We start from the raw sequence: 25,222 nt of genomic DNA, 5'->3' as shown, positions 1-25,222 counted from the left end.
TACCCCGCTGTGTCCCGCTGTGTCCCCGCTGTCCCCCGCTGTGTCCCCACTCTGTCCCGCTGTGTCCCCGCTCTCCCTATCTGTGTCCCCGCTGTGTCCCATTATGTCCCCCGCTGTGTCCCCGATGTGTCCCGCTGTGTCCCGCTGTGTCCTCGCTGTGACCCCACTGTGTCCCGCTATGTCCCGCTGTGTCCCTGCTGTGTCCCACGCTGTGTCCCGCTGTGTCCCTGCTCTGTCCACCGCTGTTTCCCGATGTGTCCCACTGTCTCCTCGCTTTTTCCCCCGCTGTGTCCCGCTGTATCCCCCACTGTGTCCCCCGCTGTGTCCCCGCTGTGTCCCCGCTCTGTCCCGTTGAGTCCCGCTGTGTCCTCGCTGTGTCCCCCGCTGTGTCCGGCTGTGTCCCCGCTGTGTCCCGCTGTTTTCCCCGCTGTGTCCTGCTGTGTCCCCTGCTGTGTCCCGCTGTGTCCCGCTGTTTCCCTGCTGTGTCCCCGCTGTGTCCCGCTGTGTCACGCTGTGTCCCCCTGTGTCCCCGCTGTCCCCCGCTGTGTCCAACTGTGTCCCCATTGTCCCCCGGTGTGTCCCCACTCTCCCCCGCTGTGTCCCCGATGTGTCCCGCTGTGTCCCGTTGTGCCTCGCTTTGTCCCCGCTTTGTCACTGCTGTGTCACGCTGTGTCCCCCGCTGTATTCCCGCAGTGTCTCCGCTGTGTCCCGCTGTGTCCCTGCTGTGTCCTCGCTTTGTCCCGCTGTGTCCCTGCTGTGTCTCCGCTATGTCCTCGCTGTGTCCCCCTCTGTGACCCGCTGTGTCCCCCGCTGTGTCCCAGGTGTGTCCACGATGTGTCTCGCTGTTTCCCGCTGTGTCTCACTGTGTCCTCCGCTGTGTCCCCTGCTGTGTCCCACTGTGTCCCCTGCTGTGTCCCGCTGTGTCTCCCTTTGTCCTCGATGTGTCCCCCGCTATGTTTTGCTGTGTCGCACTGTGTCCCCCGCTGTGTCCCCGCTTTGTCCCTGCAGTGTCCCGCTGTGTCCTCTGCTGTGTCCCCTTCTGTGTCCCGCTGTGTCCCCTGCTGTGTCCCGATGTGTCCCCGCTGTGTCCGTCTGTGTCCTGCTGTATCCTTGCTGTTCCCCTTGCGGTGTCCGGCAGTTTCCACACTGTGTGTCCCGCTGCGTCCCCGCTGTCCCCCGGTGAGTCCCCGCTGAGTCCCCGCTCTGTCCCTGCTGTGTCCCGCTGTGTCCCGATGTGTCCCCGCTGTGTTCCCGCTGTGTCCCCCGCTATGCCCCCGCTGTTTCCCCTGCTGTGTCCCGCTGTGTCCCCTGCTGTGTCCCGCTGTGTCCTTGCTGTTCCCCTTGCGGTGTCCCCGCAGTTTCCCCTCTGTGTGTCCAGCTGTGTCCCCGCTGTTCCCCACTGTGTCCCGCTATGTCCCGCTGTGTCCTTGCTGTGTCCCCCGCTGTGTCCCGCTGTATCCCCGCCCTGTCCAACGCTGTATCCCGCTGTGTCCCACTGTCTCCTCAGTGTGTCCCCAGCTGTGTCCCCGTGTCCTCGCTGTGTATCTGCTCTGTCACCGTTGTGTATCCGCTTGTCCCTGTTGTGTCCCCGCTGTGTCCCGCTGTGTCCTCACTGTGTCCCCCCAATGTCACGCTGTGTCCCCGCTGTGTCCAATTGTGTCCCGCTGTATCCCACGCTCTGTCCCCGCTGTGTCCCGCTGTGTCCCGCTGTGTCTCCACTTTGTTTCCTCTGTGTACCCGCTATGCCCCCGCTGTTTCCCCCGCTGTGTCCCACTGTGTCCCCTGTTGTGTCCCGCTGTGTCCCGCTGTGTCCCCGGCTGTGTACCTCGCTGTGACCCGCTGTGTCCAGCTGGGTCCCACTGTGTCCTCGCTGTGTTCCCGTTGTGTCCATGTTGTGTCCCTGCTGTGTCCAGTTGTGTCCCGCTTTGTCCCGCTCTGTCCCCCGCTGTGTCCCGCTGTGTTCCGCTGTGTCCCACGCTGTGTCCCACTGTGTCCCCCTGTGTCTCCGCTGTCCCACGCTGTGTCCTGCTGTGTCCCCGCTGTCCCCCGGTGTGTCCCCGCTGTCCCCCGCAGTGTCCCCCACTGTGTCCCGCTGTGTCCCGCTGTGTCCGCCTGTGGCCCTGCTGTGTCCCGCTGTGTCTGCTGCTTTGTACCCGTTGTGTCCCGCTGTGTCCCGCTGTGTCCCGATTTGTCCCACGCTTTCTCCCGCTGTGGCCCCCGTTGTGTCCCCGCTTTGTCCCTCTGTGTCCCGCTGTGTCCCACGCTATGTCCCGTTGTGTCCCCCACTTTGTCACGGTGTGTCTCGCTGTGTCCATGTTGTCTCCCGCTGTGTCCCTCGTTTTGTCCCACCCTTTCCCGCTCTGTCGCCCACTGTGTCCCCCGCTGTGTCCCACTGTGTCCCGCTGTGTCCCCCGCTATGTCCCGCTGGGTCCGGCTGTGTCCCCCGCTGTGTGCCCGCTGTGTCCTGCTCTGTCCCCTGCTGTGTGCCCTACTGTGTCCACGCTGTGTCCCGCTGTGTCCCGGCTGTGTTCCATTGTGTCCCCCGCTGTATTCCCCGCTGGGTCCCGATGTGTCCACCACTGTGTCTCCCTCTGTGTCCCGCTCTGGCCCCCGCTGTGTCCCACTGTGTCCCACTGTGTCCCCCACTGTGTCCCCGGCTGTGTTCCGCTGTGTCCCGCTATGTCCCGCTGTGTGCCCCGCTGTGTCCCGCTGTGTCCCATTGTGTCCCGCTGTGTCCCGCTGTGTCCCCCCTGTGTCCCGTTGTGTCCCGCTATGACTCATGGTGTCCTGCTTTGTCCCACGCTGTGTCCACTGCTAACTCCCCGCTGTGTCCCCCACTCTGTCCCGATGTGTCCCCGCTATGTTCCCCGCTGTGTCCAGCTGTGTCGCCAGTGTGTCCCCCGCTGTGTCCCCCTCTGAGTCCCGCTGTGTCCCCCGCTGGGTCCTGCTCTGTCCCCGCTGTGTCCCGCTGTGTCCCCCGCTGTGTCTCCCTCTGTGTCCCGCTCTGTCCCCCGCTGTGTCCCTCTGTGTCCCTCTGTGTCTCGCTATGTTCCCGATGTGTCCCCGCTGTGTCGCCCGATGTGTCCCGCTTTGCCCGCTGTTTCCCGCTGTGTACCCCGCTGTCTCCCCGCTGTGTCCCCTGTGTCCCGCTGTGTCCCCGCTGTGTTCCCACTGTGTCCCACTGTGTCCCTGCTATTTCCCCGCTTTTTACCGGCAGTGGCGCCCGCCGTGTCTCGCTGTGTCCCCCGCTGTGTCCCGCTGTGTCCCGCTGTGTCCCCGCTGTCCCCCGCTGTGTCCTCGCTGTTTCCCCCGCTGTGTCCCGCTGTGTCCCGAGCTGTGTCTCCCGCTGTGTACCGGCTGTGTCTCGGCTGTGTCCCGCTGTGTCTCGCTGTGACCCCGCTGTCACCCGCTGTGTCCCCACTGTGTCCCGCTGTGTCCCTGCTGTCCCCCGCTGTGTTCCCGCTGTGTCCCCGCTGTTTTCCGCTGTGTCCCGCTGTGTCCTCGCTCTCACCCGGAGTGTCCCCGATGTCCCTAGCAGTGTCCCCAGCTGTGTCCCCGCTGTGTCCCGCTGTCTCCCCCGCTGTGTCCCTCGCTGTGTCCCCCAGTGAGTCCCGCTGTGTCCCCCGCTGTTTCCGCGCTGTGTCCCGTGTGTCCCGCTGTGTCCTGCTTTGTCCCGATATGTCCTCGCTTTGTCCCCCGTTGTGTCCCCGATGTGTCCCGCTGTGATCCGCTGAGTCCTCGCTGTGTCCCCCGCTATGTCCCGCTGTGTCCAGCTGTGTCCCTCTGTGTCCTTGCTGTGTCCCCCGCTATGTCCCGCTGTGTCCCCCGCTGTGTCCCGCTGTGTCCCCATTGTTTCCAACTGTGGCCCGCTGGGTCCCCCGCTGTTTCCCCGCTGTGTCCCGTTATGTCCCCGCTGTGTCTCCCGCTGTGGCCCGCTGTGGTCCCCGCTGTGTCCCGCTGTGCCCCGTTGTGTCCCCTGTTGTAACCCCTGCTCTGTCCAGCTCTGTCCCCGCTGTGTCTCTCTCTGTGTCCCCTGCTTTGTCCCGTAGTATTCCCCGCTGTGTCCTCGGTGTTTCGCCCGATGTGTCCCACTGTGTCCAGCGCTGTGTCACCCGCTGTGTCCCCGCTGTGGCCCCGCTGTGTCACGCTGTGTCCCGCTGTGTCCCCGCGGTGTCGCCTCAGTGTCCCGCTGTGTCCCGCGCTGTGTCCCCGCTGTGTCCCTGATGTGTTCCGCTGTGTACCCCTGTGTCCTCGCTGTGTCCAACTCTGTGTCCCGTTGTGTCCCCCGCTGTGTCCCGCTGTGTCCCCCGCTGTGGACCCAGCTGTGGCCCCAGCTGTGTCACGCTGTGTCACTCTGTCTCCCTGCTGTGTCCCCGCTGTGTCCCGCTATGTCCCCGCTGTCCCCCGGTGTGTCCCCGCTGTCCCCCGTAGTGTCCCCTACTGTGTCCCGCTGTGTCCCGCTGTGTCCCCCGCTGTGTCCCGCTGTGTCCCCCACTGGGTCCTGCTCTGTCCCCGCTGTGTACCGCTGTGTCCCCCGCTGTGTCTCCCTCTGTGTCCCGCTCTGCCCCCCGCTGTGTCCCACTGTGTCCCGCTGTGTCCCCCGCTGTGTCCCACTGTGTCCCGCTGTGTCCCCGCTGTGACACACTGTGTCCCCCGTTGGGTCCCGCTGTGTCCCATTGTGTCCCGCTGTGTCCCGCTGTGACTCGTGGTGTCCCACATTGTGCCCCGCTGTGTCCCCCGCTAACTCCCCGCTGTGTCCCCCACTGTGTCCCGCTGTGTCCCGCTGTTTCCCACTGTGTCCCGCTGTGTCCCAATGTGTCTCCTGCTTTGTCCCCGTTGTGTCCCGCTGTGTCCCGCTGTGTCCCACGTTGTGTCCCGCTGTGTCTCCCGTTGTGTCCCCGCTGTGTTCCCGCTGTGTCCCGCTGTGTCCCACGCTGTGTCCCGTTCTGACCCCGCTGTGTCACGGTGTGTCTCGCTGTTTCCCTGCTGTCTCCCGCTGTGTCCCTCGTTTTGTCCCGCCGTGTCCCGCTGTGTCCCTCGCTGTGTCCCCCGCTGTGTCCCTCTGTGTCCCCGGCTGTGTCCCCCTGTGTCCCTCGCTGTATCCTGCTCTGTCCGGCTGTGTCCCGCGCCGTGTACCCGCTGTGTCCTGCTCTGTCCCCTGCTGTGTGCCCTACTTTGTCAGCGCAGTGTCCCGCTGTGTCCCGGCTGTGTCCCCGCTGTCCCAACCGTGTCCCGCTGTGTCCCCGCTGTGTCCCGCTGTGTCCCGCTGTGTAACCCGATGTGTCCAGCTGTGTCTCCGCTGTGTCCCGTCGTGTCCCGCGCTTGGTCCCCCGCTGTGTCCCGCTGTGACCCGTTGTGTCCCCTGCTGTGTCCCGATGTGTTCCCGCTGTGTACCTCGCTCTGTCGCGTTGTGTCCCTGCTGTGTCCCCCGCTCTGTCCCCTGCTGGGTCCCGGGCTGTCAGGCTGTGTCCCCACTGTGTCCCGATGTATCCCCCATTGTGTCCCCTGCTGTGTCCCGCTGTGTCCCCCGCTGTGTCCCCGCAGTGTGCCCTGCTGTGTCCAGCTGTGTCGCCGCTGTGTCCCCCGCTGTGTCCCCCTCTGTGTCCCGCTGTTTCTCCCCTTGGTCCTGCTCTGTCCCCGCTGTGTCCCCCGCTGTGTCTAACTGTGTCCCCGCTGTGTCCCGCTGTGTGCCTCGCTGTGTCCCGCTGTGTCCCGCTGTGTCCTGCTGTGTCCCCGATGTGTCACCGCTGTGTCCCACGCTGTGTTCCGCTGTGTCCCGCTGTGTTCCGCTTTGTCCCGCTGTGTCCCGCTGTGAACCCTGCTGTGTCCCCGCTGTGTGCCCACCGGGTCCCGCTGTGTCCCGGCTGTGTCCCGCTGTGTCCCGCCGTGTCCTTGCTGTGTCCCCACTATGTCCCGCTGTGTAACCCGATGTGTCCAGCTGTCTCTCCTCTGTGTCCCGTCGTGTCCCGCGCTGGGTCCCCCGCTTTTCTCCCAACTGTGTCCCGCTGGGACCCGTTGTGTCCCCTGCTGTGTCCCGATGTGTCCCCGCTGTGTACCTAGCTGTGTCCCGTTGTGTCCCCGCTGTGTCCCCCGATCTGTCCCCGCTGGGTCCCGCTGGGTCTCGTGATGTGTCAGGCTGTGTCCCCGCTGTGTCCCATTATGTCCCCCGCTGTGTCTCCCGATGTGTCCCACTGTGTCCCCCGCTGTGTCCGCCGCTAACTCCATGCTTTGTCCCCACTGTGTCCTCCTGTGTCCCGTTGTGTCCCACTGTGTCTCCTGCTTTGTCACCGTTGTGTCCCTCTGTGTCCCGCTCTATCCCGCTGTGTCCCGTTTGTCCCACGCTGTGTCCCGCTGTGTCCCCCGTTGTGTCCCCGCTGTGTCCCCGCTGTGTCCCGCTGTGTTCCCGGCTGTGTCCCGTTGTTTCCCGCTGTGTCCCCGCTGTGTCCTGCTCTGTCACCTGCTGTGTGCCCACTGTGTCCTGCTCTGTCACCTGCTGTGTGCCCTACTGTGTCCGAGCTGTGTCCCGCTGTGTCCTGGCTGTGTCCCCCGCTGTGTCCCCCGCTGTGTCCCGCTGTGTCCCCCGCTGTGTCCCGATGTGTCCCCGCTGTGTCCCCGCTGTGTCCAGCTGTGTCGCCGCTGTGTCCCTCACTGTGTCCCCCTCTTGGTCCCGCTGTGTCCCCGATGTGTCCCGCTGTGTCCCCCGCTGTGTCCCCCTCTGTGTCTCCCTCTGTCCCCTGTTGTGTCCCGCTGGGTTCCGCTGTGTCCCCCGCTGTGTCCCACTGTGTCCCCGCTGTGTCCCGCTGTGTCCCCTGCTGTGTCCGGCTGGGTCCCATCGTGTCCCGCTGTGTCCCGCTGTGTCCCCCGCTGTGTCCCGCTGTGTCCCCGATTTGTCACCGCTGTGTCCCCCGCTGTGTCCCGCTGTGTCCCCGGCTTTGTCCCACTGTGTCCCGCTGTGTCCGGCTGTGGCCCCGCTGTGTCCCGCTGTGTCTCCTCCTTTGTCCCCGTTGTGTCCCGCTGTGTCACGCTGTGTCCCGCTGTGTCCCACGCTGTGTCCTGCTGTGGCCCCCGTTGTGTCCCCACTGTGTCCCCGATGTGTCCCGCTGTGTCCCACGCCATGTCCAGTTGTGTCCCCCGCTGTGTCCCGGTGTTTCTCGCTGTGTCCCCGTTGTCCCCCGGTGTGTCCCCACTCTCCCCCGCTGTGTCCCCGCTGTGACCCCGATGTGTCCCTCTGTGTCCTGCTGTGCCCCGCTGTGTCCCCGCTTTGTCACTGCTGTGTCCCGCTGTGTCACGCTGTGTCCCTGCTGTGTCCCCGCTCTTTCCCGCTGTGTCCCCGCTGTGTCCCCACTATGTCCTCGCTGTTTCCCCCGCTGTGTCCCTCTGTGTCCACCTCTGTGTCCCCGCTGTGAAACCGATGTGTCCCGCTGTTTCCCGCTGTGTCTCGCTGTGTCCTCCGCTGTGTCCCCCGCTGTGTCCCACTGTGTCCCCTGCTGTGTCCGGCTGTGTCCCACTTTGTCCTCGATGTGTCCCCCGCTTTGTTCTGCTGTGTCCCGCTGTGTCCTCCGCTGTGTCCCTGCTTTGTCCCTGATGTGTCCCGCTGTGTCCTCCGCTGTGTCCCCTGCTGTGTCCCGCTGTGTCCCCGCTGTGTCCGGCTGTGTCCTGCTGTATCTTTGCTGTTCCCCTTGCAGTGTCCGCGGAGTTTCCCCACGGTGTGTCCCGCTGTGTCCCCGCTGTCCCCTGCTGAGTCCCTGCAGAGTCCCCGCTGTGTCTCCGCTGTGTCCCGCTGTGTCCTAGCTGAGTCCCACTCTGTGTCCCGCTGTGTCCCCGCTGTCCCCCGCTGAGTCCCTGCAGAGTCCCCGCTGTGTCTCCGCTGTGTCCCGCTGTGTCCTTGCTGAGTCCCACTCTGTGTCCCGCTGTGTCCCCGCCCTGTCCAACGCTGTGTCCCGCTGTGTCCCGCTGTATCCCCGCTGTGTCCCGCTGTGTCCCCCATTTTGTCCCGCTGTGTCCCACTGTGTCCCCGGCTGTATTCCCCGCTGTGTCCTGCTGTTTCCTGCTGTGTCCCGCTGTGTCCTCGCTGTGTCCACGCTGTGTCCATGTTGTGTCCCCGCTGTGTCCTCGCTGTGTTCCGCTGTGTCCTCGCTGTGTCCACGCAGTGAACCTCTGTGTCCCGCGCTGTGGCACGCTGTGGCCCGTTGTGTCCCGCTGTGGACCGCTGTAGCCCGTTGTGTCCCGCTGTTTCCCACTGTGTACCCTCTGTGTCCCCCGCTGTGTCCCGCTGTGTCCCCGCTGTGTCCTGCTGTTTCCCCCGCTGTATCATGCTGTGTCCTCGCTGTGTCCCCTGCTGTGTCCCCCCTGTGTCACGCTGTGTCCTGCTGTGTCCTGCTCTGTCCCGCTGTGTCCCCGCTGTGTCCCCCGCTGTTTCCCCGCTGTGTCCCCCGCTGTTTCCCCGCTGTGTCCCCGATGTGTCCCGCTGTGTCCTTGCTGTGACCCCACTGTGTCCCGCTATGTCCCGCTGTGTCCCCACTGTGTCCCCGGTGTGTCCCTCTGTGTCGCCGCTGTGTCCCGCTGTGTCCTCCAATTTGGCCCCAGCTGTGTCCCCAGCTGTGTCACGCTGTGTACCGCTGTCTCTCTGGTGTGTCCCCGCTGTGTCCCGCTGTGTCCCCCCTGTGTCCCGCTGTGTCTCTGCTGTGTCCCCGCTGTGTCCCCGCTGTGTCCCCGCTTTTTCCGGCTGTGTCCTCGTTGTCTCCCTGCTGTGTACCGTTGTGTCCCCGCTGAGTCCCCGCTGTGTCCCCGCTGTGTCCTGCTGTGTCCTTGCTGTGTCCCATGCGGTGTCCCACTGTGTCCCCGCTCTGTCCACCACTGTTTCCCGATGTGTCCCGCTGTCTCTTCGCTTTTCCCCCCGCTGTGTCCCGCTGTATCCCCCACTGTGTCCCCCGCTGTGTCCCCGATGTGTCCCCGCTTTGTCCCGCTGAGTCCCGCTGTGTCCTCGCTGTGTCCCCCGCTGTGTCCTGCTGTGTCCCCTGCTGTGTCCCGCTGTGTCCCGCTGTGTCACGCTGTGTCCCCCTGTGTCCCCGCTGTCCCCCGCTGTGTCCCGCTGTGTCCCCGTTGTCCCCCGGTGTGTCCCCACTCTCCCCCGCTGTGTCCCCGATGTGTCCCGCTGTGTCCCGTTGTGCCTCGCTGTGTCCCCGCTTTGTCACTGCTGCGTCACGCTGTGTCCCCCGCTGTGTCCCCGCAGTGTCTCCGCTCTGTCCCGCTGTGTCCCCGCTGTGTCCTCGCTTTGTCCCGCTGTGTCCCCGCTGTGTCCTCGCTATGTCCTCGCTGTGTCCCCCGCTGTGACCCGTTGTGTCACCCGCTGTGTCCCCGCTGTGTCCACGATGTGTCTCGGTGTTTCACACTGTGTCTCGCTGTGTCCTCCACTGTGTCCTCGCTGTGTCCCCAGTGTGTCCTGCTATGTCCCGCTGTGTCCCCGCTGTGTCCCAGCTGTGTCCCTTTGTGTCCACCGCTGTGTCACGATGTGTCCCGCTGTGTCTGGGTGTGTCCCCCGCTGTGTCCCCGCTGTGTCCCGCTGTGTCCCCTGCTGTGTACCGCTGTGTCCCCGTCTGTGTCCCCCTGTGTCCCGCTCTGTCGCCGCTTGTCCCCCACTGTGTCCCGCTGTGTCCTGCTTTGTCCACTGCTGTGTCCCCCGCTGTTTCCCGCTGTGTCCCGCTGTGTCCCCGCTGGGTCGAAGCTGTGTCCCGCTTTATACCGCTGTGTTCTCGCTGTGTCCCCGCTGTGTCCCGGTGTTTCGCTCAGTGTCCCCCACTATGTCCGCCGCTGTGTACAGGCTGTGTCCCCGCTGTGTCCCGCTGTGTTCCCCGCTGTGTCCTGCCGTGTCCCCCGCTGTTTCCCACTGTGTCCTGCTCTGTCCCTGCTGTGTCCCTGCTGTGTCCCGATGTGTACCCCGCTGTGTCCCGCTGTGTTCCGCTGTATCCTCTGCTCTGTTACCCGCTGTGTCCCGCTGTGTTCTGCTGTGTCCAGCTGTGTCCTCGCTGTGTCCCCGCTGTCCCCCGCTGTGTCCCGCTGTGTTCCCATTGTCCCCCGGTGTGTCCCCACTGTCCCCCGCTGTTTCCCCACTGTGTCCCGCTGTGACTTGCTGTGTCCAGCTGTGTCCTTGCTTTGTCACCACTGTGTCCCGCTGTGTCCCGCTGTGTCCCCTGCTGTGTCCCTGCTGTGTCTCTGCTGTGTCCCGCTGTGTCCCCGCTATATCGCCCCTGTGTCCCGCTGTTACCCCGCTGTGTCTTCGCTGTGTCCCCCGCTGTGTCCCGCTGTGAAACCCGCTCTGTCCCCTCTGTGTCTCCGCTGTGTCTCCGCTGTGTCACTGCTGTGTCCTGCTGTGTCTCGCTGTGTCCTCGCTTTGTCCGCACTGTGTCCCGCTGTGTCCCGGTGTGTCCCCGCTGTGGCCCCCCTGTGTCCCGCTGTGTCCCTGCTGTGTCCCTGCTGTGTCCCCTGCTGTGTCCCGCTTTGTCCCCCGCTGTGTCCTCGGCTGTGTCCCGCTGTGACAAGCTGTGTCCCCGCTGTCCCCCACTTTGTCCCGCTGTGTCGCCGTTGTCCCCAGATGTGTCCCCTGTGTTCCCTGTTGGGTCCCCGCTGTGTCCCGTTGTGTCCCCTGCTGTGTCCCCCGCTCTGTCCTGCTCTGTCCCCGCTGTGTCCCCGCTGTGTCCCGCTGTGTCCCGCTGTGTCCTCGCTTTGTCCCCCGTTGTGTCCCGCTGTGTCCCCCGCTGTGTCCCCCGCTGTATCTCCGCTGTGTCACCGCTGTGTCCCCTGCTGTGTCCCGCTTTCTCCTCGCTGTGTCTAGCTTTGTCCCCCGCTGTGTCCCCACTGTGTCTCGCTGTGTCCCGCTGTGTCCCCCGTTGTTTCCCCGCTGTGTCCTGCTGTGTCTCCGCTTTGGCCCCGCTTTGTCCCCGCTGTGTCCCGCTCTGTCCTTGCTGTTTCCTCGCTGTGTCCCCGCAGTGTCCCCGCTGTGTGTCCTGGTGTGTCCCCGCTGTCCCCCGCTTAGTCCCCTCTGTGTCCCCGCTGTTTCCTGCTGTGTCCTTGCTGTGTCACCTTCTTTGTCCCGCTGTGTGCCCGCTCTGTCCACTGCTGTGTCCAGCTGTGTCCCCGCTGCGCCCTGCTGTGTCACCCGCTGTGTCCAAGCTGTGTCCAGCTGTGTCCTGCTATGTGACACTGTGTCCCGCTGTGTCTGCCTCTGTGTCCCCCGCTGTGTCTGCCTCTGTGTCCCCCGCTGTGTCCTCCGCTGTGGCCCCTGCTGTGTCCCGCTGTGTCCCCGCTGTGTCCGGCTGTGTCCCGCTGTGTCCTTGCTGTTCCCCTTGCGGTGTTCCCGCAGTTTCCCCTCTGTGTGTCCAGCCGTGTCCCCGCTGTCCCCCGCTGAGTCCCCGCTGAGTCCCGCTGTGTCCTTGCTGTGTCCCCCGCTGTGTCCCGCTGTATCCCTGCCCTGTCCCACGCTGTATCCCGTTGTGTCCTGCTGTCTCCTCAGTGTGTCCCCAGCTGTGTCCCGCTGTGTCCCGCTGTGTCCTCGCTGTGTATCCGCTGTGTCCCCGTTGTGTCCCCGCTGTGTCCCGCTGTGTCCTCGCTGTGTCCCCCCAATGTCACGCTATGTCCCCGCTGTGTCCCATTGTGTCCCGCTGTATCCCACGCTCTGTCCCCGCTGTGTCCTGCTGTGTCCCGCTGTGTCCCCACTGTGTTCCCTCTGTGTACCCGCTATGCCCCCGCTGTTTCCCCCGCTGTGTCCCGCTGTGTCCCCTGTTGTGTCCCGCTGTGTCCCGCTGTGTCCCCGGCTGTGTACCCCGCTGTGTCCCGCTGTGTCCCACTGTGTCCTCGCTGTGTCCCCGTTGTGTCCATGTTGTGTCCCCGCTGGGTCCCGTTGTGTCCCGCTGTGTCCTCGCTGTGTCCCCTCATTGACCCTCTGTGTCCCGCGCTGTGGCACGCTGTGGCCCTTTGTGTCCCGCTGTGTCCCGCTGTGTCCCCTCTGTGTCCCCCGCTGTGCCCACTGTGTCCCCGCTGTGTCCCGCTGTGTCCCCCGCTGTGTCCTGCTGTGTCCTCGCTGTGTCCCCTCCTGTGTCCCCCCTGTGTCACGGTGTGTCCTGCTGTGCCCTGCTCTGTCCCGCTGTGTCGCGCTGTGTCCCGCTGTGTCCCCTGCTGTGTCCCCTGCTGTGTCCCCGCTGTGTCCCGCTGTGTCCCCTGCTGTGTCACCCGCTGTGTCCCCCGCTGTGTCCCCCACTCTGTCCCGCTGTCTCCCGTTGTGTCCCATGCTGTGTCCCCCGCTGTGTGTCGCTTTGTCCGGCTGTGTTCCCCTCTGTGTCCGCGCTGTATCCCCGCTGAGTCCTGCTCTGTCCTCTGCTGTGTGCCCCACTGTGTCCCCACTGTGTCCCGCTGTGTCCCCGCTGTTTTCTGCTGTGTCCCCCGCTGTGTCCCGCTGTGTCCCCTGCTGTGTCCCGATGTGTCCCAGCTGTATCCCCCGCTGTGTCCAGCTCTGTCGCAATTGTGTCCCCCCCTGTGTCCCCCTATGGGTCCCACTGTGTCCCCTACTTGTTCATGCAGTGTCTCCGCTGTGTTCCGCTGTGTCCCCCGCTGTGTCCCCAACTGTGTCCCGCTCTGTCCCCCACTGTGTCCCGCTGAGTTCTCGCTGTCCACCGCTTTGACCCCGCTGTGTCCAGCTGTGTCCTCGCTGTGTCCCGCTGTGTCCCGCTGTGTCCCCCGCTGTGTCTCCTGTCCCCGCTGTATCCCCGCTGTGTCCCGCTGTGTCCCCGCTGTGTTCTGCTGTGTTCCCAGTTGTGTTACCCGCTGTGTCCCGCTGTGTCCCCTTTGTCCCCTGCTCTGTCCCCGCTGCGGTCAGTGTGTCCCCGCTGTCCCCCGCTGTGTCACCCGCTGTGTCCAGCTGTGTCCTCGCTGTGTCCTGTTCTGTCCCCCGCTGTGTCCCCCGCTGTGTCCCGCTTTGTCCCCGCTGTGTCCACTCTGTGTCCCTATGTGTCCCAATTGTGTCCCCGCTGGGTCGCGCTGTGTCCACGCCGTGTCCCTGATGTGTCCCGCTGTATACCGCTGTGTCCCGCTGTGTCCTCCGCTGTGCCCCCCCTGTGTCCCGCTGTGTTCCCCGCTGTGTCCCCCTGTGTCCCAGCTGTGTACCGCTGTGTCCCTCTGTGTCCGCCTCTGTGTCCCGCTGTGTCCCCGCTGTGTCCTGCTGTGTCCCGCAGTGTCAGGCTGTGTCCTCGCTGTGTCCCCCTCTGTGTCCCCGCTGTGTCCCGCTTTGTCCCGCAGTGTCCTGCTGTGTCCCCCGCTGTGTCTCCCGCTGTGTCCCTCTGTGTCCCGCTGTGTCCTCGCTTTGATCACGCTGTGTCCCTCTGTGTCCTGCTGTGTCACCACTGTGTCCCGCTGTGTCCCGCTGTGTCACCGATGTGTCTCGCTTTGTCCCTGCTATGTCCCCGCTGTGTCCCGCTGTGTCCCCGTTGTGTCCTCGCTGTTTCCTCGCTGTGTCCTACCCTGTGTCCCACTGTGTCCCCCGCTGGGTCAACCGCTGTGTCCTGCTGTGTCCCGCTGTGTCCCGGCTGTCTCCCGCTGTGTCCCCGTTGTCCCCCGTTGTGTCCCCTCTTTCCCCCGCTGTGTCCCTGCTGTGTCCCGTTGTGTCCCATGCTGTGTACCCCGCTGAGTCCTGCTCTGTCCCCGCTGTGTCCTGCTGTGTCCTGCTCTGTACTCGCTGTGTCCCCCGCGGTGTCCTGCTGTGTCTCCCAATTTGTCCCCGGCTGTGTCCCCGCTGTGTCACGCTGTGTCCTGCTTTGTACTCGCTGTGTTCTGCTTTGTCCCCGCTGTGTCACATGCTGTGTCCCGCTGTGTCCCCACTGTGTCCCCGCTGTGTCCCCGCTGTGTCCCGCTGTGTCCTGCTGTGTCCCAGCTGTGGCCCCAATGTGTCCCCGCTGTGTCCCTTTGTGTCCTTGCTGTTTCCCCTCTGTGTCCCCGCAGTGTCCCCGCTGTGTGTCTCGCAGTGTCCCCGCTGTCCCCCGCTGAGTCCCCGCTGTTTCCCCGATGTGTCCCGCTGTGTCCTTGCTGTGTCGCCCGCTTTTCCCGCTGTGTCCCCGTTCTGTCCACCGCTGTGCCCAGCTGTGTCCCCGCTGCTCCCTGCTATGTCACCCGCTGTGTCCCCGCTGTGTCCCGCTGTATCCTGCTGTGTGCTGCTGTGTGGGGCTGTGTCCGCCTCTCTGTCCACCGCTGTGTCTCCCGCTGTGTCTCCCGCTGTGTCCCCACTGTGTCCCCCGCTGTGTCCCCCTGTGTCCCCGCTGTGTCCCGCTGTGTCCCCCGCTGTGTTCCGCTGTGTCCCCGCTGTGTCCCCACTGTGTCCCACAGTGTCCCCGCTGTGTCCCCGCTGTGTTCCCGCTGTCCCTCGCTGTGTTCCGGTGTGTCCCATCTGTCCCCAGCTGTGTCCCCGCTGTCCCCCACTGTGTCCCACGCTGTGTCCCGGTGTTTCCCGTGTGTCCCGCTGTGTTCTGCTGTGTCCCTGCTGTGTACCCACTGTGTCCCGCTGTGTCCCCGCTTTCCTCCGGTGTGTCCCAGCTGTGTGCCCCGCTGTATCCCACTGTGTCCCGTTGTGTCCCGCTGTCCCCCGCTGTGTCCCGCTGTATTCTGCTGTATCCATTGTGTCCCCCTGTGTACCGCTGTGTCCCCCGCTGTGTCCCTCTGTGTCCTCGCTGTGTCCCCCGCTGTGTCCCCGCTGTGTCCCGCTGTGTCCCCCGCTGTGTCCCGCTGTGTCCTGCTGTGTCCTGCTGTGTCCCCCGCTGTGTCCTGAACTGTCTCCCGCTGTGTCCCCCGCTGTGTCCTCGCTGTATCCCGCTGTGTCACGCTGTGTCCTCGCTATGTCCCCCGATGTGTCCCGCTCTGTCCCCTGCTGTGTCCTGCTGTGTCCCCGCTTTGTCCCGCTGTGTCCCCCGCTGTGTCCTGCTCTGTAGACCGCTGTGTCCTCACTGTTCCCCTCTGTGTCCCCGCTGTGTCCCGCTGTGTCCCGCTGTGTTTTACTGTGTCCCCACTTTGTCACCATTGTGTCCCGCTGTGTCCCGCTGTGTCCTCCGCTGTGTCCCCAGCTGTGTCTCGCTGTGTCCCCCGCTGTGTCCCGCTGTATCCCCGCTGTGTCCCGCTGTGTTCCGCTGTGTTTTACTGTGTCCCCACTTTGTCAACATTGTGTCCCGCTGTGTCCCGCTGTGTCCCACTGTGTCCCCCTGTGTCCCCACTGTGTCCCGCTGTGTCCCCCGCTGTGTCCCGCTGTGTCCCATTGTGTCCCGCTGTGTCCCGCTGTGTCCCCCGCTGTGTCCCGCTGTGTGTTGCTGTGTCCGTGCTGTTTCCCGCTGTGTCCCATTGTGACTCGTGGAGTCCCGCATTGTCTCCCGCTGTGTCCCCCGCTAACTCCCCGCTGTGTCTCCCACTGTGTCCTGCTGTGTCCCGCTGTGTCCCGCTGTGTCCGGCTGTGGCCCCGCTGTGTCCCGCTGTGTCTCCTGCTTTGTCCCGGTTGTGTCCCGCTTTGTCACGCTGTGTCCCACTCTGTCCCGCTGTGTCCCACGCTGTGTCCCGCTGTGTCCCCCGTTGTGTCCACACTGTGTCCCCGCTGTGTACCCCTGTGTCCCACGCTGTGTCCCGCTGTGTCCCCCGTTGTGTCCACGCTGTGTCCCCGCTGGGTCCCGCTGTGTCCCACGCTGTGTCCTGTTGTGACCCCGCTGTGTCACGTTGTGTCTCGCTGTGTCCCTGCTGTCTCCCGCTGTGTCCCTCGTTTTGTCCCGCCGTGTCCCGAAGTGTCCCCGCTGTGTCCCTGCTGTGTTCCCGCTGTCCCTCGCTGTGTCCCGGTGTGTCCTGTCTGTCCCCCACTGTGTCCCCGCTGTGTCCCGCTGTGTCCCCCGTTGTGTCCCCGTTGTGTCCCACTGTGTCCTTGCTGTTTCCCCGGCTGTGTCCCCGCATTGTCCCTGCTTTGTGTGCAGCTGTGTCCCCGCTGTCCCCCGCTGAGTCCCCACTGTGTCCCCACTTTGTCCCGCAAAGTCCTTGCTCTGTCCCCTGTTGTGTCCTGCTGTGTCCCCGCTCTGTCCACTGCTGTGTCCATCTGGGACCCCGCTGCGTCCAGCTGTGTCCCCCGCTGTTTCCCCCGCTGTGTTCCTGCTGTGTTCCCACTATGTCCCTCTGTGTCCCTTCTGTCCCACGCTGTGTCTGCCCTGTGTCTCGCTGTGTCCCCGCTGTGTCCTGCTGTGTCCTAGTGTGTCCCCCGCTGTGTCCCGATCTGTCTCCCGCTGTGTCCCCCGCTGTGTCCTCGCTGTATCCCGCTGTGTCTCGCTGTGTCCTCGCTATGTCCCCCGCTGTGTCCCACTCTGTCCCCTGCTGTGTCCCGCTGTGTCCCCAGTGTGTCCCGCTGTGTCCCCCGCTGTGTCCTGCTCTGTAGCCAGCTGTGTCCTCACTGTTCCCCTCTGTGTCCCCGCTGTGTCCCGCTGTGTCCCGCTGTGTTGTACTGTGTCCCCACTTTGTCACCATTGTGTACCGCTCTGTCCCGCTGTGTCCTGCTCTGTACTCGCTGTGTCCCCCGCTGTGTCCTGCTGTGTCCCCCACTTTGTCCCCCGCTGGGGTCCCGCTGTGTCCCGCTTTGTACTCGCTGTGTTCTGCTTTGTCCCCGCTGTGTCACCCGCTGTGTCCCGCTGTATCCCCACTGTGTCCCTGCTATGTCCCGCTGTGTCCCGCTGTGTCCCAGCTGTGGCCCCAATGTGTCCCGCTGTGTCCCTTTGTGTCCTTGCTGTTTCCCCCGCTGTGTCCCCGCAGTGTCCCCACTATGTGTCCCGCAGTGTCCCCTCTATCCGCCGCTGAGTCCCCGCTGTGTCCCCGCTGTGTCCCGCTGTGTCCCGCAGTGTCCCTGCTGTGTCCCACTGTGTCCCCGCTGTGTCCCGATGTAGCCCCGCTGTGTACCCGCTGTGTCCCCTTCTGTGTCCCCCGCTGTGACCCCGCTGTGTCCCACGCTGTGTCTCTCGCTGTACCCCGCTGTGTCACGGCTGTGTACCACTGTGTCCCGCTGTGTCCCCCGCTGTGTCCCGCTGTGACCCCGCTGTGTCCCCGCTGTGTCCCCCTGTGTCCCCACTGTGTCCCGCAGTGTCCCCGCTGTGTCCCCGCTGTGTCCCGATGTGTCCCTGCTGTGTCCCCGCTGTGTTCCCGCTGTCCCTAGCTGTGTCCCGGTGTGTCCCGTCTGTCCCTCGCTGTGTCCCCGCTGTCCCCCACTGTGTCCCACGCTGTGTCCCGGTGTTTCCCGTGTGTCCCGCTGTGTTCTGCTGTGTCCCTGCTGTGTACACACTGTGTCCCGCTGTGTCCCCGCTTTCCTCCGGTGTTTCCCAGCTGGCCCCAGCTGTGTTCCCCGCTGTATCCCGCTGTGTCCCGTTGTGTACCGCTGTCCCCCGCTGTGTCCCGCTGTATCCTGCTGTATCCCATTGTGTCCGCGCTATGTCCCGGCTGTGTTCCCTGCTGTGTCCCCCGCTGTGTCCAGCTGTGTCGCCGCTGTGTCCCCCGCTGTGTCCCCCTCTGGTTCCCGCTGTGTCCCCCGCTGGGTCCTGCTCTGTCCCCGCTGTGTCCCACTGTGTCCCCCGCTGTGTCCACCTCTGTGTCCCACTCTGTCCTCCGCTCTGTCGCAAGCTCTGTCCCCCACTGCGTCCCGCTGTGTCCCCCACTTTTTCCCTCTTTGTCCCCACTTTGTCCCCCGCTGTGTCCCCCGCTGTACCCGGTGTGTCCTGCTGTGTCCCACTGTGGCCCCGTTTGTGTCTCTCTGTGTCCCGCTGGTTCCTGCTGTGTCCCGCTGTGTCCTCGCTGTGTCCCCCGCTGTGTCCCCGCTGTCCGCCGCTGTGTCCCGCTTTGTTCCCGCTGTCCCACAGAGTTTCCCCGCTGTGTCCCGCTCTGTCCCCTGCTCTGTCCCCACTGTGACCCGCTGTGTCCCCGCTGTGTCGACGCTGTGTCCCCCTCTGTCCCCCGCTGTGTCCTCCTGTGTCCGGCTGTGTCCCCTCTGTGTCCCCCGCTGTGTCCCGCTGATTTCGCCGTTGTCTCCCGCTTTGTCCCCAGCTGTATCCCTCACTGTGTCCCGCTGTGTCCCCCATTGTGTCCCGTGGTGTCCCGCTTTGTCCCCAGCTGTGTCCCTCGCTGTGTCCCCCGCTGTGTCCCCGCTGTGTCCCACTCTGTCCCCGGCTGTGTCCCCGCGGTGTCCTGCTGTGTCCCCCGCTGTGTCCCCTGCTGTGTTCCGCTCTGTCCCCGCTGTATCCCGTTCTGTCCCCGCTTTGTCACCGCTGTGTCCCGCTGTGTTCCCGCGTTCCCCCGGTGTGTCCCCGCTGTCCCCCGCTGTGTATCCCCCTGTGTCCCACTGTTTCCTGCTGTGTCCCACTGTGTCCTCGCTGTTTACACCGATGTGTCCCCGCTGTCCTCTGCTTTGTCCCGCTGTGTCCCCGCTGTCCCACGGAGTGTCTCCGCTGTCCCCCGATGTGTCCCCCTGTGTCCCGCTGTTTCCCGCTGTGTCCTCGCTGTGTCCCCCGCTGTGTCCCCACTGTGTCCCGCTGTGTCCCCCGTTGTATCCCGCTGTGTCCCGTGGTATCCCGCTTTGTCCCCCACTGTGTCCCCTGCTGTGTCCCCTCTGTGTCCCGCTGTGTCTCCCTCTGTGTCCCTGCTGTGTCCTGCTGTATCCCGCTGTGACCCGCTGTGTCCCCCGCTGTGTCCTGCTGTTTCCCTGCTGTGTCCACGCTTGTCCCGCTGTGTCCCCGATGTGTCCCGCTGTGTCCTCGCTGTGTCCCCCGCTGTGTCCCCACTGTGTCCCACTGTGTCCCGCTGTGTCCCGCCCTGTGTCACGCTGTGTCCCACTGGTTCCCGCTGTGTCCCGCTGTATCCCGCTGTGTCACACTGTGTCCCGCTCTGTCCCCGCTGTGTACCCTCCTGTGTCCTGCTGTGTCCCCCGATGTGTCCCGCTTTGACCCATGCTGTGTCCCCCACTGTGTCCCATGGTGTCCCGCTTTGTCCCCCACTGTGTCCCTCTGGGTCCCCGCTCTGTCGCCCGCTTTGTCCCCCACTGCATCCCGCTGTGTCCCCCACTTTGTCCCGCTTTGTCCCCACTGTGTCCCGCTGTTTCCCCTGCTGTTTCCCACGCTGTACCCCGGTGTGTCCCGCTGTGTCCCGCTGTGTCCCCATTTGTGTCCCTCTGTGTCCCGCTGTTTCCCGCTTTGTCCCGCTGTGTCCCGCTGTGTCCACCATTGTGTCGCCCTGTGTCCCGCTGGTTCCGGCTGTGTCCCGCTGTGTCCTCGCTGTGTCCCCCGCTGTGTCCCCGCTGTCCTCCGCTGTGTCCCGCTTTGTTCCCGCTGTCCCACAGAGTTTCCCTGCTGTGTCCTGCTGTGTCCCCTGCTCTGTCCCCGCTGTGACCCGCTGTGTCCCCGCTGTGTCGACGCTGTGTCCCCCTGTGTCCCCCGCTGTGTCCGCCTGTGTCCCGCTGTGTCCCCTCTGTGTCCCCTGCTGTGTCCCGCTGATTTCGCCGTTGTGTCCCTCTGTGTCCCGTGGTGTCCCGCTTTGTCCCCAGCTGTATCACTCACTGTGTCCCGCTGTGTCCCCCATTGTGTCCCGTTGTGTCCCGCTTTGTCCCCAGCTATGTCCCTCGCTGTGTCCCCCGCTGTGTCCCACTCTGTCCCTGGCTGTGTCCCCCGCTGTGTCCCCCGCTGTGTTCCGCTGTGTCCCTGCTGTGTCCCTCTCTGTCCCCGCTTTATCACCGCTGTGTTCCCGCTTTCCCCCGGTGTGTCCCCGCTGTCCCCCGCTGTGTATCCCCCTGTGTCCCACTGTTTCCTGCTGTGTCCCGCTGTGTCCTCGCTGTTTACACCGATGTGTCCCCGCTGTCCTCTGCTTTGTCCCGCTGTGTCCTCGCTGTGTCCCCCGCTGTGTCCCCACTGTGTCCCGCTGTGTCCCCGCTGTGTCCCACTGTGTCCCCGCTGTGTCCCGATGTAGCCCCGCTGTGTACACGCTGTGTCTCCTTCTGTGTCCCCCGCTGTGACCCCGCTGTGTCCCTCGCTGTGTCTCTCGCTGTGTCCGGCTGTGTCACGTCTGTGTCCCACTGTGTCCCTCTGTGTCCCCGCTGTGTACCCGCTGTGTCTCGCAGTTACCCACTCTGTCCCCGCTGTGTCTCCGCTGTGTCCCGCTGTGTCCCCGCTGTGTCTCCGCTGTGTCCCGCTCTGTCCTGCTGTGTCCCCGATGTGTCACACAGTGTCCCGCTGTGTCCCCCGCTGTGTCCCCGCTCTGTCACGCTGTATACCCCGCTGTGTCCAGCTGAGTCCCCGCTGTGTCCCGCTGTGTCCTCCGCTGTGTCCCCCTCTGTGTTCCGTTGTGTTCACTGATGAGTCCCGCTGTGTCTCGCTGTGTCCCCCACTGTGTCCCGCTGTGTCCCCGCAGTGTACCCACTGTGTTCCGCTGTGTTCCGCTGTGTCCGGTGGTGTCATGCTTTGTCCCCCGCTATGTTCCCCGCTGAGTCCCCGCTGTGTCCCCGCCGTGTCCCGCTGGGTCCTCCCTGTGTCCCGCGCTGTGTCCCGCTCTGTCCCCCGCTGTATCTCCCACTTTGTGCCCACTGTGTCCCGCTGTGTCACGCTGTGTCCCACTCTGTGTCCCGTTGTGTCCCCAGCTGTGTACACCGCTGTGTCGTGCTGTGTCCCCGCAGTGTCCTACTGTGTCTCACGCTTTGTCCCCCTGTGTCGTGCTATATCCCGCTGTGTCCCCCGCTGTGTCCCGCTGTGACCCCGCTGTGTCCCGCTGTGTCCCAGCTGTGTCCCTGCTATGTCCCCCTCTGTGTCCCGCTTTGTCCCCACTGTGTCTCTCGCTGTGTCCAACTGTGTCCCCGCTGTGTCCCGCTGTGTCCCGCTGTGTCCCGCTGTGTCCCGCTGTGTCCCTGCTGTGTCCCACTGTGTCCCCGCTGTGTCCCGATGTAGCCCCGCTGTGTACCCGCTGTGTCCCCTTCTGTGTCCCCCGCTGTGACCCCGCTGTGTCCCACGCTGTGTCTCTCGCTGTGCCCCGCTGTGTCACGGCTGTGTACCACTGTGTCCCGCTGTGTCCCCGCTGTGTCCCCGCTGTGTCCCCGCTGAGTCCCGCTGTGTTCCGCTGTCTCGCGCTTTGTCCCGCTGTGTCCTCGCTGTGTCCCCCGCTGTGTCCCGGTTGTGTCCCCGCTGTGTCTCCGCTGTGTCCCGCTGTGTTCCGCTGTTTCCAGCTGTGTCTTCGCTGTGTCCCCCGCTGTGTCCCCCGCTGTGTCCATGCTGTCTCTCCGCTGTGTCCCGCTCTGTCCTCCTGTGTCCCCGATCTGTCACACAGTGTCCCGCTGTGTCCCCGCTGTTTCCCCGCTCTATCACGCTGTATAACCCGCTGTGTGCAGCTGAGTCCCCGCTGTGTCCCGCTGTGTCCCCCGCTGTGTCCCCCTCTGTGTTGCGTTGTGTTCACCGATGAGTCACGCTGTGTCACCCGCTGTGTCCCGCTGTGTACCCGCAGTGTACCCACTGTGTTCCGCTGTGTTCCGCTGTGTCCGGTGTTGTCATGCTTTGTCCCCCGCTATGTCCCCCGCTGAGTCCCCGCTGTGTCCCACTGGGTCCTCAATGTGTCCCGCGCTGTGTCCCGCTCTGTCCCCCGCTGTGTCTCCCACTTTGTCCCCACTGGGTCCCGCTGTGTCCCGCTGTGTCCCACTCTGTGTCCCGTTGTGTCAGCAGCTGTGTACACCGCTGTGTCCCGCTGTGTCCCCGCAGTGTCCCGCTGTGTCCCACCCTTTGTCCCCGCTGTGTCTCTAGCTGTGTCCCACTGTGTCCCCGCTGTGTCCCGCTGTGTCCCGCTGTGTCCCTGCTGTGTCCCCGCTGTGTCCCGCTGTGTCCCCGCTGTGTCCCGCTGTGACCCCGCTGTGTCCCGCTGTGTCCCGCTGTGTACCCCCTGTGTCCCGCTGTGTCCCGCTGTGTCCTCGCTGTTTCCCCCGCTGTATCCCGCTGTGTACCCCGCTGTGTCCCCTCGGTGTCCCACTGTGTCCTAGCTGTGTTCTGCTGTGTCCCGCTGTGTCCCGCTGTGTCCTGCTGTGTCCCACTCTGTGTCCCGTTGTGTCCCCAGCTGTGTACACCGCTATGTCCCGCTGTATCCCCGCTGTGTCCCGCTGTGTCTCCCTGGGTCCCACGCTTTGTCCCGCTGTGTCCTGCTATGTCCTGCTGTGTCCCCCGCTGTGTCCCGCTGTGACCCCGCTGTGTACCGCTGTGTCCCAGCTGTGTCCCCGCTATGTGCCCCGCTGTGTCCCGCTGTGCTCCCCGCTGTGTCCCTGCTGTGTCTCTCGCTGTGTCCCACTGTTTCCCCACTGTGTCCCGCTGTGTCCCCCTCTGTGTCCCTCTGTGTCCCGCTGTGTCACCCACTCTGTCCCCCGCTATTTCCCGCTGTGTCCCCTGCTGTGTCCCGCTGTGTCCAGCTGTGTTCCCCGCTGTGTCCCGCTGTGTCCCTGCTGTGCCCCGCTGTGTCCCCACTGTGTAATGCTGTGTCCCGCTGTATCGCCGCTGTGTTGCACCTGTGTCCCGCTGTGTCCTGCTGTGTCCCCCGGTGTGTCCCCGCTATGTCTTCGCTGAGTCCCGCTGTGTTCCGCTGTTTCCAGCTTTTTCCTCGCTGTGTCCCCCGCTGTGTCCCAGTGTGTCCCCCGCTGTGTCCTGCTTTGTCCAGCTGTGTTCCCCACTGTGTCCCGCTGTGTCCCTGCTGTCCCCTGCTGTGTCCCCACTGTGTAATGCTGTGTCCCGCTGTATCGCCGATGTGTCCCTCTGTGTCCCGCTGTGTCCCACTGTGTCCCACGCTTTGTCCGGCTGTGTCCTGCTATGTCCCGCTGTGTCCCCCGCTGTGTCCCGCTGTGTCCTCGTTCTGTCCACCGCTGTGTCCCACGCTGTGTCCCGCTGTGTCCACGTCTGTGCTCCTTGTGTCCCGCTGTGTACCCCGCTGTGTCCCGCTGTGTCCCCACTGTGTCGCGCTGTGTCCCCCGCTCTGTCCCCCGCTCTGTCCCGCTCTCTCCCCCGCTATGTCCCTCTGTGTCCGCTGTGTCACCCACTCTGTCCCCCCCTATGTCCTTCTTTGTCCCCCGCTGTGTCCCACTGTGTCCAGCTGTGTTCCCCGCTGTGTCCCGCTGTGTTGCCGCTATCCCCCGCTGTGTCTCCGCTGTGTAATGCTGTGTTCCGCTGTTTCGCCGCTGTGTCCCACCTGTGACCCACTGTGTCCTGCTGTGTCCCCCGCTGTGTCCTCGACTGTGTCTCCGCTGTGTCCCCGCTGTGTCCTACTGTGTCCAACTGTGTACCCGCTGTGTCCCGCTGTGTCCCGGTGTGTCCCCGCTATGTCCCGCTGTGTCCCGCTGTGTCCGCTGCTGTCTCCTTCTGTGTCCCGCTTTGTCCTCGTTGTGTCCCCCGCTGTGTCCCCTCGGTGTCCCACTGTGTCCTCGCTGTGTTCTGCTGTGTCCCACTTTGTCCTCGCTGTGTTCGCCGCTGTGTAGGGCTGTGTCCCCCGCTGTCTCCCGCTGTGTCCCACTGTGTCCTCGCTGTGTCCCCCGCTGTGCCCCTCGTTGTGTCCCCGCTGTGTCCCGCAGTGCTCCACTGTCTCCCGCTGTGTCCCGCTGTGTCCTCGCTCTGTCCCCCGCTGTTTCCCCCGTTGTGTCCCCGCTGTGTCTCCGCTGTGTCCCGCTGTGTTCCGCTGTTTCCAGCTGTGTCCTCGCTGTGTCCCCCGCTGTGTCCCCGCTGTGTCTCCGCTGTGTCCCGCTCTGTCCTGCTGTGTCCCCGATCTGTCACACAGTGTCCTGCTGTGTCCCCGCTGTGTCCCCGCTCTGTCACGCTGTATACCCCTCTGTGTGCAGCTTAGTCCCGGCTGTGTCCCGCTGTGTCCCCTGCTGTGTCCCCCTCTGTGTTCCGTTGTGTTCACCGATGAGTCCCTCTGTGTTCCGCTGTGTTCCGCTGTGTCCGGTGGTGTCATGCTTTGTCCCCCGCTATGTCCCCCGCTGAGTCCCCACTGTGTCCCCGCTGTGTCCCGCTGGGTCCTCCCTGTGTCCCGCGCTGTGTCCCGCTCTGTCCGCCCCGGTATCTCCCACTTTGTCCCCTCTGGGTCCCGCTGTGTCCCGCTGTGTCCTCAACTGTGTCCCCCGCTGTGTCCCGCTGTATCCCGCTGTGTGATCGCTGTGTCCCTGCTGTGTCCCCCCTCTGTGTTCCGTTGTATTCACCGATGAGTCCCGCTGTGTCCCGCTGTGCCCTCGCTCTTTCCACCTCTGTGTCCCAAGCTGTGTCCCGCTGTGTCCCCGTCTGTGCTCGTTGTGTCCCGCTGTATAACACGCTGTGTCCCGCTGTGTCCCCGCTGTGTCGCGCTGTGTCCCCCGCTCTGTCCCCCGCTGTGTCCCGCTCTCTCCCCTGCTGTGTCCCTCTGTGTCCGCTGTGTCACCCACTGTGTCCCCCGCTATGTCCCGCTGTGTCCCCCGCTGTGTCCCACTGTGTCCAGCTGTGTTCCCCGCTGTGTCCCTCTGTGTCGCCGATATCCCCCGCTGTGTCCCCGCTGTGTAATGCTGTGTCCCGCTGTGTCCCACCTGTGTCCCGCTGTGTCCTGCTGTTTCCCCGGCTGTGTTCCCGGCTGTGTCTCCGCTGTGTCCCTGCTGTGTCCCGCTGTGTCCCCCGCTGTGTCCCGCTGTGTCCCGCTGTGTCCCTGCTGTCCCCCGCTGTGTCCCCGCTGTGTAATGCTGTGTCCCGCTGTATCGCCGCTGTGTTGCACCTGTGTCCCGCTGTGTCCTGCTGTGTCCCCCGCTGTGTCCCCGATGTGTCTCTGCTGTGTCCCGCTGTGTTCTGCTGTTTCCAGCTGTGACCTCGCTGTGTCCCCCGCTGTGTCCCCAGCTGTGTGCCCGCTGTGTCTCCACTGTGTCCCGCTGTGTCCCACTGTGTCCCCGATGTGTCACACAGTGTCCCGCTGTGTCCCCGCTGAGTCCCACTGTGTCCCCGCTGTGTCCCGATGTAGCCCCGCTGTGTCCCCGCTGTGTCCCCTTCTGTGTCCCCCGCTGTGTCCCCGCTGTGTCCCACGCTGTGTCTCTCGCTTTGTCCCACTGTGTCCCCGCTGTGTCCCACTGTGTCCCGCTGTGTCCCCGCAGTGTCCCCACTGTGTTCCGCTGTGTTCCGCTGTGTCCGGTGGTGTCCGGCTTTGTCCCCCGCTATGTCCCCCGCTGAGT

At 64.9% G+C, this 25,222-nt stretch overlaps 1 protein-coding gene across 1 annotated transcript in view; it reads left to right on the top strand.

The window, feature by feature from the left end:
• The first annotated feature begins 1,411 nt into the window (after positions 1 to 1,411).
• Positions 1,412 to 25,222, top strand: part of LOC138811144 (keratin-associated protein 16-1-like) — an 88,375-nt gene continuing 64,564 nt past the window's right edge. The window contains exons 1-3 of the mRNA XM_069998788.1: positions 1,412 to 1,563; positions 12,574 to 12,712; positions 12,805 to 12,863. Coding sequence (XP_069854889.1) covers positions 1,412 to 1,563; positions 12,574 to 12,712; positions 12,805 to 12,863 — 350 coding nt within the window. The remainder of the gene's footprint in view (positions 1,564 to 12,573; positions 12,713 to 12,804; positions 12,864 to 25,222) is intronic.

The sequence above is a fragment of the Dipodomys merriami genome, unplaced genomic scaffold (assembly GCF_024711535.1).
Source record: "Dipodomys merriami isolate MVZ:Mamm:240054 unplaced genomic scaffold, mDipMer1.0.p SCAF_1040, whole genome shotgun sequence".
Taxonomy (NCBI): Eukaryota; Metazoa; Chordata; class Mammalia; order Rodentia; family Heteromyidae; genus Dipodomys; species Dipodomys merriami.
This window is presented reverse-complemented; position numbering and strand designations above follow the sequence as displayed.